We start from the raw sequence: 15,122 nt of genomic DNA on the forward strand, positions 1-15,122 counted from the left end.
TGACGTGCTTAACTGAACAACGTCCCTATTCTAGTTTCTCATGTCGTCCGTACACTCACATGGCGCGCAGGCAGGCCTCTTGCAAAGCAGTGGCTACTTTCGGTCATGGACTGGGGGCAACACACCTCGGCATTCTTGTGATGGTGAGTCTAAATCAAGGTTAGATTATTGTAATGCGCTCTATGTGGGGCTGCCCCTGAAGACGGTTCGGAAACTGCAATTAGTGCAGAATGCGGGGGCCCGTGTGGTCACCGGAGCCAGGCGGTTTGACTCTGTCAGTCCGCTTCTCCGGGGGCTGCATTGGCTGCCCATTTGTTTCCGGGCCCAATTCAAGGTGCTGGTTTTGACCTTTAAAGCCCTATACTGCTCTGGGCCAGGATATCTTAGAGACCGCCTACTCCCGTACAATCTGGCTCGCCCTCTCAGGTCATCAGAGAAGGCCTTTTTGCAAGTGCCGCCACCCAAGGAGGTCCGGGGGCCGGCTGCAAGAAATAGGGCCTTCTCGGTAGTGGCACCAACATTATGGAACTCCCTTCCCCTTGCCTTGAGAATGGCTCCCTCTCTTGAGAGTTTCCGGCGAGGCCTGAAGACACTGCTGTTTACTCAAGCCTTCTGATTCTTTGGCCTTTTTAACATTTTTTACACATTTTGTAGTTTTTACAGGCCTGATTCCTCTGTGACTTGCTCTTTTGTACTCTTTTTATTCTGTCTTTTAATCTGACTACTGTTTTTTAAGGTCACTGTTAATGTGTTTTTAATGTTTTTATCTGCTATTTGTTTTAATTTATGTTTTTAAATGTGTTTTTTATATGTTGTTAGCCGCCCTGGGTTCCTTTAGGGAGAAGGGCGGGATATAAATAAAGTTGTTTATTATTATTATTATTATTATTATTATTATTATTATTATTATTATTATTATTATTATAAAACATCTTTATTATTATAATATTATAATTATAATATTTATATTATATTATATTTATAATATTATAATATAAATATAATTATAATATTATAAAATATCAGTCCTGGAATGTGCTGGAATCCCTAGCATGTATGCACTGCTGAAACAGAGACACCTGCGTTGGCTCGGTCATGTCGTGAGAATGGATGATGGCCGGATCCCAAAGGATCTCCTCTATGGAGAATTCGTGCAAGGAAAGCGCCCTACAGGTAGACCACAGCTGAGATACAAGGACATCTGCAAGAGGGATCTGAAGGCCTTAGGAGTGGACCTCAACAAGTGGGAAACCCTGGCCTCTGAGCGGCCCGCTTGGAGGCAGGCTGTGCAGCATGGCCTTTCCCAGTTTGAAGAGACACTTGGCCAACAGTCTGAGGCTAAGAGGCAAAGAAGGAAGGCCCATAGCCAGGGAGACAGACCAGGGACAGACTGCACTTGCTCCCGGCGTGGAAGGGATTGTCACTCCCGGATTGGCCTTTTCAGCCACACTATATGCTGTGCCAGAACCACCTTTCAGAGCGCAATACCAGAGTCTTTAGAGACTGAAGGTTGCCAATACAATACTCTATAAAACATCTGGAGATGGTGATGTGCTGGGTCCATGTGACTGATGGTTTATGGCCACCTGGGCATCCCTGCCTGCCCCTTGATGTGCTCAGGTGGGTACGGACACCCATTTTGCTGCTGCATGCCAATCCCAGCAGGAAGACTGAACAGGGTCTGCTGTTCTTGGGGAACCGAGATACGAAAATGAGCCATTCACAAAGTGGCCCGTTGGCCCTGCCATGAGGACGTCCTGCAAAGGGGCCGAGTGTGAAGAGTCACCAGGGAGCATCTCAAACAAGGGCGCTTGCAGCAGGATGTTCCAGTGGCCCTTTTCAGGATGCTGAGGCATCACCGGACCAAAGAGATAGGAGGGAAAAGGCAAAAAGGGGGGGGGGGAGCATGTATTTTCACCATAGGTCTTTGGACTCTATGCCAGGAGTACTTTCTGACCCCCACTTGGGTATGCCAAGGATTCAACCTGTGCTCTGCCACTGACCAACAGCCTTTCCCTGCCTGGAGCTGGGCAGCAAAGAAAAAGACCTTGGGGCAAGCAGTTCCACCTCAGCCTCTGCCTGACTGCAGAGCCACCACCAGAGGGATGAGAAGCAGCTGCTGCTCTGGCAGAGTCCTCCTCCTCCTGCCTGAGAGATGAGAGGGACAGGGCCCTCTCCCGGACACCGCAGGCCACTGCAGGCAGTCTCTCCATCTGTGTGCTGCTCACCCAAATTTGGTCTTCCTCAGCGCTAGCTCTTCACAACGGTGCTTTGTCTCCAGAGGGTGGGTGTCATCAGAAGGCTTTTTGGCTTGGAAGAAAGGGAAGAAGAGAGGACAACATGAGGACGTTGGGCTGCCTGCCCTTCCCACTTAAACTTCTGCACTACCCTTATTGCAAAAAACCCATGCAGTGGGGGGGGGGGGGGAATATGACCAGAGTACTGTTGCTATCCAGTTTAAAAAAGAACCATATTCAGTGTTGAGACTGGCTCAATCTGCAAACACATATCTGTCAATCTCATTCTAACAGGGCCTGCTCTCAGCACCACCTCAAAAGAAGGTTTTCATCTGTCTAAGGGGTGAGGCTGTAGCTCTTTGGGAGAGACCCTGCCCTCCATGCAGGGAGGCCCAGCCTCAAATCCTGACAGCACCCCAGGCAGGGCTTGGAAAAACCCTTTTCTGTTGGAAACCTAGAAAAGCCTCTTCCAGTCAGAGCAGACCGGGGGTGTCACACTTGTTTCATACTGCAGTCCAAACAGCATTCATGGGGCCTGCGGAGGGCTGGAAGTGACATCATGAAGCAAGAAATGATGATGTCATTAAGCAGATGATGGCCAGACGTAAGCTCTTTGTTCTCTCCTTGAAACTCATTTGCTGCCAATAACAGAAGAGAAAACATGCAAATCCTGATTGTGTTTTCAAGATATGAGAGAGATAGGATATGATCCTGGTTTCAAGATACCAGCAGTGGCATAGCTAAGGGGGTGCAGGCGGTAGCAGATGCACCGGGCATCAAGCTTTAGGGGGGCAACAAGCTGAACTTGACACAAGTGACCAAAATTGTGAAAATCTTGGTATGTATGAATAATACCATCATGTTATATATCATTGGAAAGGTAATTTAATGCAGAATGCAATGGAACAAACTGCACAGGAATATCTGTATTCTATCAAAAATTATGGCCAATTAACCAAAAGAAAACACAACCTTTGTGCCTTATGGAACAAAAAGTGGATTTGCTTAACTCAAAACTGACCCATGAGTCTGATTGTTCTGAGAGCCAATGACATGTTATAATAATAATAATAAATAATAATAATAATAATAATAATAATAAGAAGAAGAAGAAGAAGAAGAAGAAGAAGAAGAAGAATACAGGTATTTCTATACTGCCTTTCTTGGTCCTCAGATTTCTCCTTAGACTTTATTCAAGGCGGTTTACATAGGCAGGCTAATTTAAATCCCTGTAGGGATTTTTACAATTGAAAGAAGGCTCTATCTTTCAAGAACCACTACATTCAGGTGTTTCATTCCGATCTGGCTTCACATTCTGGCCTCCATCCTCCCACGCTCAGAGCAGATGGAATAGCTCGGCTCAGCTTGTCAGCTGCTTCAAGGTCGCACGGTGCCGGTGGCCTCGAACTGGCAACCTTCGGATGTTATCTTCAGGCAAATGGAGGCTCAACCCTCTAGACCAGATCTCCTGCCCTATTATGCCCTATTATGTTATTGACATGTTGCAATGACATGTTATCATGTCATGTCTTGAGCCAATCAGGGGCACACTTTTTATTTATTAACAATGAAATTTGATTTTGTCTGGGGGGGGGGGGGCTACAAATCTTCTTTGACCCCAGGCAGCAGATAGAAGCCTTAGCTATGCCACTAACTGGGGCGAGGCAGCAGAGCAAGTGGGTGGCAAACTGCTGGGGGGAGAAGGGGGTTCTTCCCACTTTTCACTTTTTTTAAAAGCCCAGGCATGACCTCACTTCTGGTTGTGACATCACTTCCAGGGCAACATTTTGAGCTTTGCACCCAGCTACACAATTATTAGCTATGCCACTGGATACCAGAGAGCCCATTTATCACGCAAGAGAGCCCAGTTACCACTTTCGTCTCAGTGTCACTTGCAGCTGTCACCTGAGTGTCACTGGGACACCTGAGTTGTGCTCTGTACAGTAACACTTCAGCAGAAGGGGCTGCACCTTTTCCTTCACTTGCAGCGCAATCCTATCTTGTGCTGGATCCAGTGCAAGATAGAAACCCAAAGCGGCTCAGCCGGACGCAAGGGGAAACTCTTCCCCTTACCCCCAGGTAAGCCACTGCAGTCCCAATGGGTCTCCTCGGATTTGAACAACCTCCAGAGGTGGCATAAGTCCAAGGAGAGTGGAGCGGCTTGTAGCAGCTCCAGGCTGCTCAGGGAACAGGGTTGGGATCCGGCATAATTGCGGGTTCCAGTCCCGCCTCCTGCTCCCTGCCCACCCGCTCCCGGGACTGCCCTCCACCCACCCTCCCCGGAATGCCTCCCTCCTGCCTCCTCCCCGCCCTCCTGCATCAGCTGAGCTCAGTCAATGCAACCTACACGGGGCAAGTTGGTGTGGAGGTTGGATACAGCCTCCCGTGCTCCAGCACACCTTCGTGAACTGGTGAGGCTTGCTCCTGAGGAGGCGCAAAGGGGCTTTACGGCACGCTTGCAACCCACCTAGCCAGTGGCATAGCTAGAGGGGGTGCAAAGTACTAGGTTTTGCAGAGAGTCTCACTGCAGCATGCAAGCGGCCCCTCCGCCTCCGCTTCGGAGCCATTCCAGGTGGGGGAGCAAAACGGAGGTGAACACCTGGCTCTGAACGCCTGACTTGCACACTGTGGTGAGGCTCTCTGCAAAACCTAGTGCTTTGCACCCCCTCTAGCTATGCCACTGGCCTTGAGTGGTCTTGGTGGTTCTTGTTCGTAGCCTGGTTTACACTGGAGCTCGCATGGTCCACCAACATGCTTTAAATTTACAAAGCAGGAGTGTGAACTCAGGGTAACAGTTGAGGCATAATAATCTGTTAGCAAACATGAAACCACCGTCATCTGTGGATCTGTTAAAACAACAGGAAGCGGATATCTGTTTGTTTGTTTGTTAGATCACGAAGATACAAATTTCAATGGTGGGAGACTCACGTCCCTGGCAGAGTGGAGTTAATTAACAAAGAAAACTGCACCCATTCATTGCGTTAATGACACATTTGACAGTTGCACCAAGCCTGGGTTGTTGTATCAAATGAAATGTTCCGTGGAAGAACCAGAATTACTGAGTTGAAAAAATAATTCCATAATGACCATTACACAGAAGTTAAAGTGCCAGGAGACACCTTCAGTTGCTTAGGAACATAAGAAGAGCCCTGCTGGATCAGGCCAAGGGCCCATCTAGTCCAGCTTCCTGTATCTCACAGTGGCCCACCAAATGCCCCAGGGAGCACACAAGACAACAGACACAACCTGCGTCCTGCACAGGTCTGTTCAGTGCGTGAGCCCCCAGACTCTTAACAAATGGTCTCACCTGTGCCTTCTCTGTAGGACACAGTGCAGTAACCCTCGACCCACTGGTAGCAGGGAAAGCGATAGACCTCCCCCTGTGGAGACGTCACTTGGACTTTGTTGCAGAACCAACGACTTTCAGGGAAAAAGGAGTAGGGGTCCTTATGCAGGTGGATCAGCAGGATGGGTCCTAGATCGTGGTCACAGGGAACTTCATGCTCATCTACCTGTATTGGGGAAGCGAGAAGAAAAATTCTGGGGTCTGCTTTTATTTCAGCCCAGGGTGGCCAGATGTCATAACCACAAAAGAGGACAGACCCCAAAATGTAGGACATTCAAGAAAAATGTAGGACACGACAAAAGAAAAGCTGAAAACACCCGTATATTGATTTCATGTTGCTAATTTAGACACTATGCTACTGATTATTAAATGTAAAACTATATTACATATAACATTAATTACAAGGAGGCTATGCACTGCCTGCAGGGCTGGCTCACAGCGAAATGGAGGACATTTAAATTCTTTTCCATTTCAGAACCCAGCAGCGTCTTTTCTAGTGGCTGTCTGCTGGTGTTCTTTTGCATCTTTTTAGATTGTGAACTCTTTTGGGTCAGGGAGCCATTAGTTATTTGATTTTTTTCTCTGTAAACCGCTTTGTGACCTTTAGTTGAAAAGCGGTATATAAATACTGTTTAATAATAATAATAATAATAATAATAATAATAATAATAATAATAATAATAATAATAATAATAATAATAATAATAATAATAATTCCACAAGGCTAAAGAGAACGTGTCCTGGAAAAAGAGGAAGTCTGGTCACCCTGCTTCAGTGACATCTATTTACAGTCAACTATTATTAATATTTACAGACTACTTTTCAATGAGATAGTTCACAAGGCAGGCGACTGGGAGCTGCAGCAAAGATCAGAGCTGGCTGTCATGAAGCTAACTGAGGCAGGCAGCAGGCAGGCAGATCAGCAGGGGGCACCAACCTCCTCCTGTCCGCTCACCATCACTTCTCCTTCCATTCCCTGGACTGGAAAAGGAAGAGAGAATCAAGTAGAAGAGGACGTGTGTGTGGAGGAGAGGAGAGTGATGGGCTAGAGTGTCCTATCTAGATGTCAGATGTTCTAGCACACTTCTCTTCCATGCATCCTCTTTTGCTCCCACCCCCTCTTCCTTCTCCATTCTGGGAGCTGCAGGAGCAGAGGCTGGCACATCCCTGGGTATGGTGGGGCAGTGTTGTACCCTGCCCCGAAGGGCAGCGCCAGTTGGTAGACAGGGGTGGGTCTGTCCAGTGCCCCTGAGACCAAATAAGCAAGACACTGAAGGGGGGAAGGCTATGAAGGCTGTTTATTGTTTCAGCAGGGCATGCCTGTGGCCTCTGGGAGGCTCAGCTCAAATCCAGAAGGCACTCTTCAGAGGGGTGGGACACTTTTAGACATTTCTGGTTCTTTGTCCTAAAAATCTAGACTTCCTATTTGCTGAAAATCCACATCATAGGTGGGGCAAACTCCTAATAGGCTATAGATGACATTAGAGACACTTATTCACATCCATCAATCCAATTAGAATTAATTGACAGGTCTTCTTACTAACATCACTAAAAGAGAAGACACAATGTATTTTGCCTGGTACCATTATCTTATCTGCAAACATTGAACACCTGTGGGGCCTCTCTGCCAAACTAGGGTTTCCTGTCTTTTATTAAGACTTTTCTAAAATCAAGCAACCTTTTGGTTCCTTAAGAACTACTTCTAATGACTACTATGTCCCCATATGTGAATTACAATTTGGGGCAAGACTGCCTTGTCCTAGCTTAGGCTATATGTGCCTTTTTCTGTTGCAGAACTCAAACAAAGAGTCTCCAAAAGCAGAAGTTTCCCTGGTGCTTTTCCACTTCGTCCCTCTCATCTCACTTGGACTTGTTCAAGGATGCTTGCTTATCTAATTCAAATGTGTGCTGCCTTCTAAAGTTCATCTCTTGCAGGCGTCTTGTGGTTCGCTAGCTAGGCGCTTTGTTAGTTTGCCAAGAAACGTTGCGGACTGATAGGACTACCCTGACATTTTAGCAGAGCAGTTAATTTTTTAAGCTTTCCCCTAAGTTCATGCTTTCCCTGTCCCTTCTTCCCTTCTCCGTTACACTGTATGGAGGTTTGGCTCTTGGGAGGGGGTCTGAGACAGGTCAGCAGCATTTGGATGCAGCCTCAGGCACAAAGGCCAGCCCTGCAAAGGGTTTATGGAAAAGGTGGGTTTTGAGGAGGACTTGATGGACAAAGGGAGGTGGCATCACAGAGACATTCTGGGGGACAGCTCCAAACACAAGGAGCAGGCTAGAGTTGTCGCGTCTGTAGAAGAACTGCACCCCAGACCACTCTGAAGCATGAGGAGTGATTTGGGGGGGGGGGGACATGGACACTACAGAAACAGATGCTTGAGCCTCACAGACTCAACGTGACTACACAGTGGTCTGGATCCAGATCAGCCCCACCACCCACAGCAGCAGCTTTTTGGCCTGGTTCAAGCAAAACAATCCAATGTTGTGCGATGTCGAAAGGGGTGGTTTGAGTTGCCAGGATGCCACCAATAATAATAATTAATAGCCCAAATAATTGTTGGGCTATTACTGAGGTCAGGGCAGTAGCATAGCCAGAGGAGCGGTGTGGTAAGTATTGTAGGAGACGCATTGTGCTGTGTGAGTGCCCCCCCCCACTCTCCGTCAGAGCTATTGGGGCAGCAACAGAAATGTGCAGGCGTGCCCATGGCTCCCATGGCAAGTGGGAGGGGGCATTTATACTGTGCATTGTGGCACCTGCAATACTTACGATGCTGTTCCCCCTCTAGCTATGCTACCGGTCTAGAAAACCAGCTTTGGGAGATCCTAGCAAAAATTGACATTTGAGAACAAAATAAAAGTTGTCACATACCCCAAAAAAGAAATTAGCAGGTGTTTAAATGGAAGCCCCCTTTGAGAATGTGGCCTGGGCCAAATTCCTCCCCTGACCTGGCACTGTGGCGCTGTGCATGGGATTGTTGCATTTGCATTCATAAACCTCACGCAGACATTAGCAGGGAGAGATGTTTTTACACAGCCATGAGTCACCCATCAGCAGATGCTTGGGATCCTGTCTCATCACTGCCACCTCACGGCCCCAAACAACAGGGCTTTTGTCTTCCCATCACATTCCCCAGTGCCACACTGGAATGTGTCACTGGAATGTAAGAATGTTGCCTGCCCTCCAGAATGGGCCTGGAGGCTCCAGGGATCAGCCTCGATCTCCAGGTGAGGACTGGAATCAATCCCAGAGGTGTGAACAAGGCCTCCAGAAATTTCTACATTGCGTCACTCTGAAAGAAAGGGAAACTGTTCTCTCTGTTCTGCAGGGGGAGCTCCAGTCAGAGTTGGCAGCCGTAACCGTATTGGAATGGTGAAGCTGCAGCGCCAGCAGGCGCGAGCAGTGCACGCTCAGGTGCTGTGGCTCTCAACTTCCTGTCGCGGAAATGAGTGATCTGGGAAGGAAGCCCCAAAACAAGTGAACAACATCTCATTAAGTCAGAGCAGGCACTTTTTTAATTAGCTGGCAAAGCTCCTCTGCTGAACAGGCACGCTTCCAGCAGGTGCTGTTTTCCCAGAAGGGAGTGATGAGGAAAGATGCACCTGTTGGATTTCTTCCTGCCATCCTAGACCTGTTAGAAAAATAACTGACCAACCTCAGGCAGATGTGTCATGAGGGTTTGTACCACCTGGTGCAGAAGGACAGTGTGTCACTTCCATGATGGAGCTCCTCCCATGAACTGGGCACGGCAATGTCCTGGGCAATAGGCATAGTGATGCACGATCCTCCCCCCCATTTTTTTGGCTATAACTTTTGATAAAATACAGATATTTCAACGTGGTTTGTTTCATTGCATTCTGCATGAAATTTCACATTGAATGCTATATAACATAATGGCATTATTCAAAAATACCAAGCTTTAAAAAATTTTGGCCTGTAGTGCTGTCACTCCCCTTGTGCGTCACCCCGTGTGGCCCACACCCCCAGCACCTCCCTAGCAACGCCACTGACCCCAAGTCAAATAAGACTCTGTCAAATGACTTCCTCAGTCTGGCCAGCCAAGGCTCTCCAGTCAGCACTACAGGGCTTATTGACAGGCAGTATGATAGAGTACACATCTGCTTGAACGTGCTGGAATCCCTAGCACTGCTGAAACAGAGACACCTGCGTTGGCTCGGTCATGTCGCGAGAATGGATGATGGCCGGATCCCAAAGGATCTCCTCTATGGAGAACTCGTGCAAGGAAAGCGCCCTACAGGTAGACCACAGCTGCGATACAAGGACATCTGCAAGAGGGATCTGAAGGCCTTAGGAGTGGACCTCAACAAGTGGGAAACCCTGGCCTCTGAGCGGTCCGCTTGGAGGCAGGCTGTGCAGCATGGCCTTTCCCAGTTTGAAGAGACACTTGGCCAACAGTCTGAGGCAAAGAGGCAAAGAAGGAAGGCCCATAGCCAGGGAGACAGACCAGGGACAGACTGCACTTGCTCCCGGTGTGGAAGGGATTGTCACTCCCGAATCGGCCTTTTCAGCCACACTAGACGCTGTTCCAGAACCACCTTTCAGAGCGCAATACCAGAGTCTTTCGAGACTGAAGGTTGCCAACATGATAGAGTAGCTAAGAGTGCTGGCCAAGGGCTCCCCACTCTGGTTTGAATCCTAGATCAACCATTAAGCTCACTGGGTGACACTGAGCTACTCATATCTCTCAGCCTAGCCCAGTGATTTTCAACCTTTTTCATCTTACGGCACACTGACAAAGTACTAAAATTGTCAAGGCACACCATCAGTTTTTTGACAGCTGGCAAGGTACATCATGCTGCTGGTGGGGGCCTCACAACCTACTGATCCTACTAATAAATGACTCTCCCCCAAACTCCCATGGCGCACCTGCAGACCGTTCGCGGCACACCAATGTGCCACGGCACAGTGGTTGAAAATGGCTGCGTAACAGCGCTGTTGCAAGAATAAAACGGGAGAAGGGGGAAGAGGTCTATTTACGCTCCCCTGAGCTTCTTGGAGAAAGTCTGCATAAAAAGAAAATTAAATCAAAACAATGGTCTGCGGTCAAAAATAGAGATACTTGAAATTCAGAGCATCACTGCGGCTACTCTGTTGGTTCCCTGCCCCATGGTTTTCAAGGCTTCAAAGCCCCTTCACCTGCCTTCAGCACCCAGTTCCTCCAGCCCATGTGACATTCTTCCCAAACATGCCGCCCCTTCACTTTCCATACAGCAGCTGCAGTTTGTCAGTATTCTATGGAACTTTCCCCACTTCCAGAAGCTGGAAGAAGCAACACAGCCACAATATCTTCTCCTACGTTCAGGAGAAGGCACACACACCCCTTGGCTAGCATCCATGAGACTTACACATTCACTCAACTTTTGTTGCAATCAATGGGATTGACTCTCAGGGCCCAGATCAAACTTTGCACTGTAGGGATTCCAGAATTCGAAACGGTGGCTAGCCCATGGATGTTAGAGTTTTCAAGCTGATTGCAACCCAGTGGTTAGGTTCAGCATAGCAGAGGCTGATTAGTAACCTCTGATGCTCTGGCCTGGCTGATTGATCCGAAGAGGCCATGTGTGGAGCCAAAATTATTATTGGCTTGGGAATTGATATTGGAATGCCTTGGCCTTCTGCCAGTGCAGAGGCACTCCTTGCTTTGGCTGAAGCCGTATGGGGGAGAATCAGTACGAGCAAGATTCTGTGGGCCCACTTTGGTGCTAGCGTGGCAGCCACTGCCCAGGGACACAAGGAAACTGTACCGAGCCGAAAGCATGGAGAGAAAGGCCTGGCCTTTCCTTGAGTAGTTGAGCGAAACCAGTCACATCAAGAAAGCTTCACTGCTGAGGCAACCAGACCAGCTAAAGAGCTCCATGGCCTGAACCAGCATGCCAAATGCTTCCCTCCATACCTGGTGATATGCCAACCTCTGCGCCTTCCACTCCCTTGATTGGGAAGGGAATAGGGGTCCAGAGCAAAAGAGGAAACATGTAGGAAAGTAGAGCGGTTGGCTAGACAACCTCCAATGTTCTAGCCCTCCACTCTTCTCCACACTTCCTGTTCTGTTCCATCCCCCTCTTCCTTTTCTAATCCAGGGAGAAGAGGAGGAGAAGCAGTCAGTCAGCCTTGGTCAGTTTCAGGGGTGAGTCAGCCCTGTGATCAGATCACTTCCTGGGATTCTGAGGTCTGTGAGTTGGATGGGGATCACACAAAGAGGATGTAGGAGGCCATGCAAAATTGCCAACCTGATAACCCACTCTTCATTTCATCTGATTGTTCCAATTTAATTACTGCTACACAAACAGAAAAAGAACCATGTGCCATCCATGTGAAGTTCTGAAGAGGCATTCTGATTTGTGTGATCAAACCACATCACATTCATGACAAATGCTTCAATATGTACTGACAGGATATGACCGTTTACCTTTTTTAAGGAAATCCCCAGATAGGTCGATACTTTTGAGCATTTAAACTCCAGGAATATTAATGCAGTCCTGGGACAGCCCAATCCTATTCAGGGCTGGCGCAGCAGGGCCACGTGGCAAACACTGTATCCAGTGCTGAGACTGGGCAGGCTGGAGGTCTCATTGGGGTAAAGGAATATTTGCTCCTGTGCCAAGCCCCAGTCTGTCCAATGGGGCAAGTCCAAGTGGCCCCATGTAGGGGTTTCAGGCCTGGGGAGGTGGTTAGGATATGGCAGAGGGCTGCTCTACCATCCCTAACCCCTCCTGGGCCTGAACGGCCCCCTCCCCCACCCTGTAACACCCCCTCCTCACCTTCATTCCACCCTCCTGCCACCCTCCCCCTGCCCCCATGCCGCCTGGGTAGAACTCGCCTGCCCTGTTGGCTGTCTCACTGAATTCAGTGCCAGCGGGACTGCGCAGGCCATGTCGCCAGCAGTCATTACTCAATTGTTGCGAACGCGCTTTATAGCACACTTGCAACAGCTGGCACCAGAGCAGTAGTAGCTTTACCTTATTCAACTTTTTAAAAACAATTAAGATATACTTAAAGAATAAGGCCACCTCGGGCATTTTTTTTTAAGTGGCTAAGGCAGGATAGAAATTTCTTAAAATAAATAATCGCCTCTTTCCTTCAGATCCTTTCACTGATGTTTTGTAATTTTTAAAAAATGAAATCTGTTAATTAACTGGTGAAAAGCCAGATTTAGATTTTTAAAATAATGTTTTAACTGGCTGAGTTGTCAGTTGTGAATTTAAATTTTGTTTTCAGAGATCTCTTCCTCGTCTTACTAAGGGCGCAATCCTAACCCCTTATGTCAGTGCTTTCCAGCACTGACATAAGGGCGATGCAGCTCAGAGGTAAGGGAACAAACATTCCCTTACTTTGAGGAGGCCTCCAGGAATCACACCCAAGTGCAGGATGCACACGTCCCATTGGCACCGCTATGCCAGTGCTGGAGAGCACTGACATAAGGGGTTAGGATTCTGCCCTAAAACAGATTTACAGTCCAATTCTAACTAAATTCCCACACAATGATGAAATGGCACTGGTGTGGGTTCCATTGTATCACTCAGGAATTTTGGCTGCTGGAGGTCTCCTCTGGGTAAGGGGACATTGTCACCTTGCTCCTAGGAAAGCACCAGCAACTGGGGCCAACTTGGACTTGTGCCAGTGATATCACTGATGCATGCTTGAGTTGATACACACAGGTGAATCAGGCCTTGGAAGGGGGATAGGATATGGCATGTGCAGGCATAGCTGTTTCAGCCCCCTTCCTGGGCCTGATCCCCCCATCCCCATCGCTGCTCTCCTCTACCCAGTTCCACCCCTTCCTCTGCCCCTGTGCCAGATGTACCTGGTCTGGCAGACATACTTGGTCTGGTGGGTGTCCCTACAAGCTCCAGCATGTGCAGGAAGGTTCTGGCCTTCCCACCAGTCCTTCCCAGCATTGGCTAGAAACGCTGTTGCAAAACCCTTTATGGCACTTTTGTGACAGCAAGCATCAGCAGGACACGCATTCCACGAGTGCTACTATTGATTAGGATTGGACCACTAATTTCGCACAAGGGTTGATCAGATAAAGGTCCCATATATCTACTACTAACTTACTCTGAAAGCATTTCTTCACCACCACCATTGATAGTAATGAGAAATACAGTATATAAAATGGTCCAGATGTAAACATCCAGATGATCAGAAGTTGATGGGAGTGCTGGTTTGCTGCAGGCCAATTGAACTCCTTGAACAAAGTGGTGACTTATATGTGCGAATGAGTCATCACAGATCAAACGCTCCAGATGAATCTTTCCCATGTATCACCTCAGATCACTCAAAATGCAATTTTTTTTTAAATGGAGACAGTTCACACATTCAACTGCCAGTCACCAAGGAATAAGAAATCAAAGTGATACAGTATATGCACAAACCTGAGACCCTTGTAGCAGCCTTCGCTATAACACACTGCACAAGAGGAGACAAATTACAACTGTTGTGTGAAAATGGCCAAAGTGAAGGCAGGCATGTCTAAAAGCAGCAGCCTCAGTGGCCAGAATCAAAACTGAATCAAACTAGCCAAAAAACATCAACATTGTGAGTGATTTCTTGCATTTGAAACCGCAAAATGAAACAAAGATACAAAGACTGATCTCTGCTTTTCACCTCCAAAGCCTATTTAACATATTTTAGCCTAACAATGTAACAATAGGTACATTTTTGGACAAACCACCCACCTTCAAACTCTCAAATCTTGCCCCAAACTTACTGATCGTAAGGTCCCAACTTGGTTCAGAAGTTGTTTGGGGCTCTCTCCATTGGTTCCCACCAAGGTGATGGAGATGGAGTCAAAGGTCCCACTCTGGAGTCCCTTGCCAGTGGTCACTTGGACCTTGTAGACTACCGGTTCGCTGGGCTTGCTGGTGCCAGCTTGCTCCACCTTGCCCATGTTGGGGCTCTCAGGAGACCAGGACAGGCAAGGATGGAAGGGTTGGAAGAAGAGTCCAAGAAATCCCAAGATCCCTAGTGTCAGGCACAGGCAAGACAAACTTCTGCTGCAGGAACCAGCTTGTCTCCCTCTGTGTGTGAACTATTCCCGTGTGCCTTTAAGCAACACCTGTCAAGCCAAGGCTCCACCCACTCTCCCCACCTCACTCTTTGTTGCCTCCCAGAGGCAGAGGAGAGTCTATCATTTAGACCTACCTGTCTCCATCCTCTCTGAGAAGCAAAAGAAGTTGCAAGAAAGAAGCAGAGGCATTGAGGAACCAGCTGGCCACGTATATTTGCATCATGTGTTGCAGCCTCATATAGTGGAACGTGCTGGAATCCCTAGCATGTATGCACTGCTGAAACAGAGATGCCTGCGTTGGCTCAGTCGTGAGAATGGATGATGGCCGGATCCCAAAGGATCTCCTCTATGGAGAACTCGTACAAGGAAAGCGCCCTACAGGTAGACCACAGCTGTGATACAAGGACATCTGCAAGAGGGATCTGAAGGCCTTAGGAATGGACCTCAACAAGTGGGAAACCCTGGCCTCTGAGCGGTCTGCTTGGAGGCAGGCTGTGCAGCATGGCCTTT

The 15,122-nt window shown here is 48.1% G+C and overlaps 1 protein-coding gene across 1 annotated transcript in view; it reads right to left on the reverse strand.

Moving 5' to 3' along the window:
• Nucleotides 1–14,492, reverse strand: part of LOC136653529 (hydroperoxide isomerase ALOXE3-like) — a 28,243-nt gene extending 13,751 nt beyond the window's left edge. Inside the window, exons 1-3 of the mRNA XM_066630420.1 lie at nucleotides 14,313–14,492; nucleotides 5,545–5,749; nucleotides 2,229–2,310 (exon numbers count right to left, since the gene is read on the reverse strand). Coding sequence (XP_066486517.1) covers nucleotides 2,229–2,310; nucleotides 5,545–5,749; nucleotides 14,313–14,492 — 467 coding nt within the window. The remainder of the gene's footprint in view (nucleotides 1–2,228; nucleotides 2,311–5,544; nucleotides 5,750–14,312) is intronic.
• Nucleotides 14,493–15,122: the final 630 nt, after the last annotated feature.

Source organism: Tiliqua scincoides, chromosome 5, assembly GCF_035046505.1.
Source record: "Tiliqua scincoides isolate rTilSci1 chromosome 5, rTilSci1.hap2, whole genome shotgun sequence".
NCBI classification, from domain to species: domain Eukaryota; kingdom Metazoa; phylum Chordata; class Lepidosauria; order Squamata; family Scincidae; genus Tiliqua; species Tiliqua scincoides.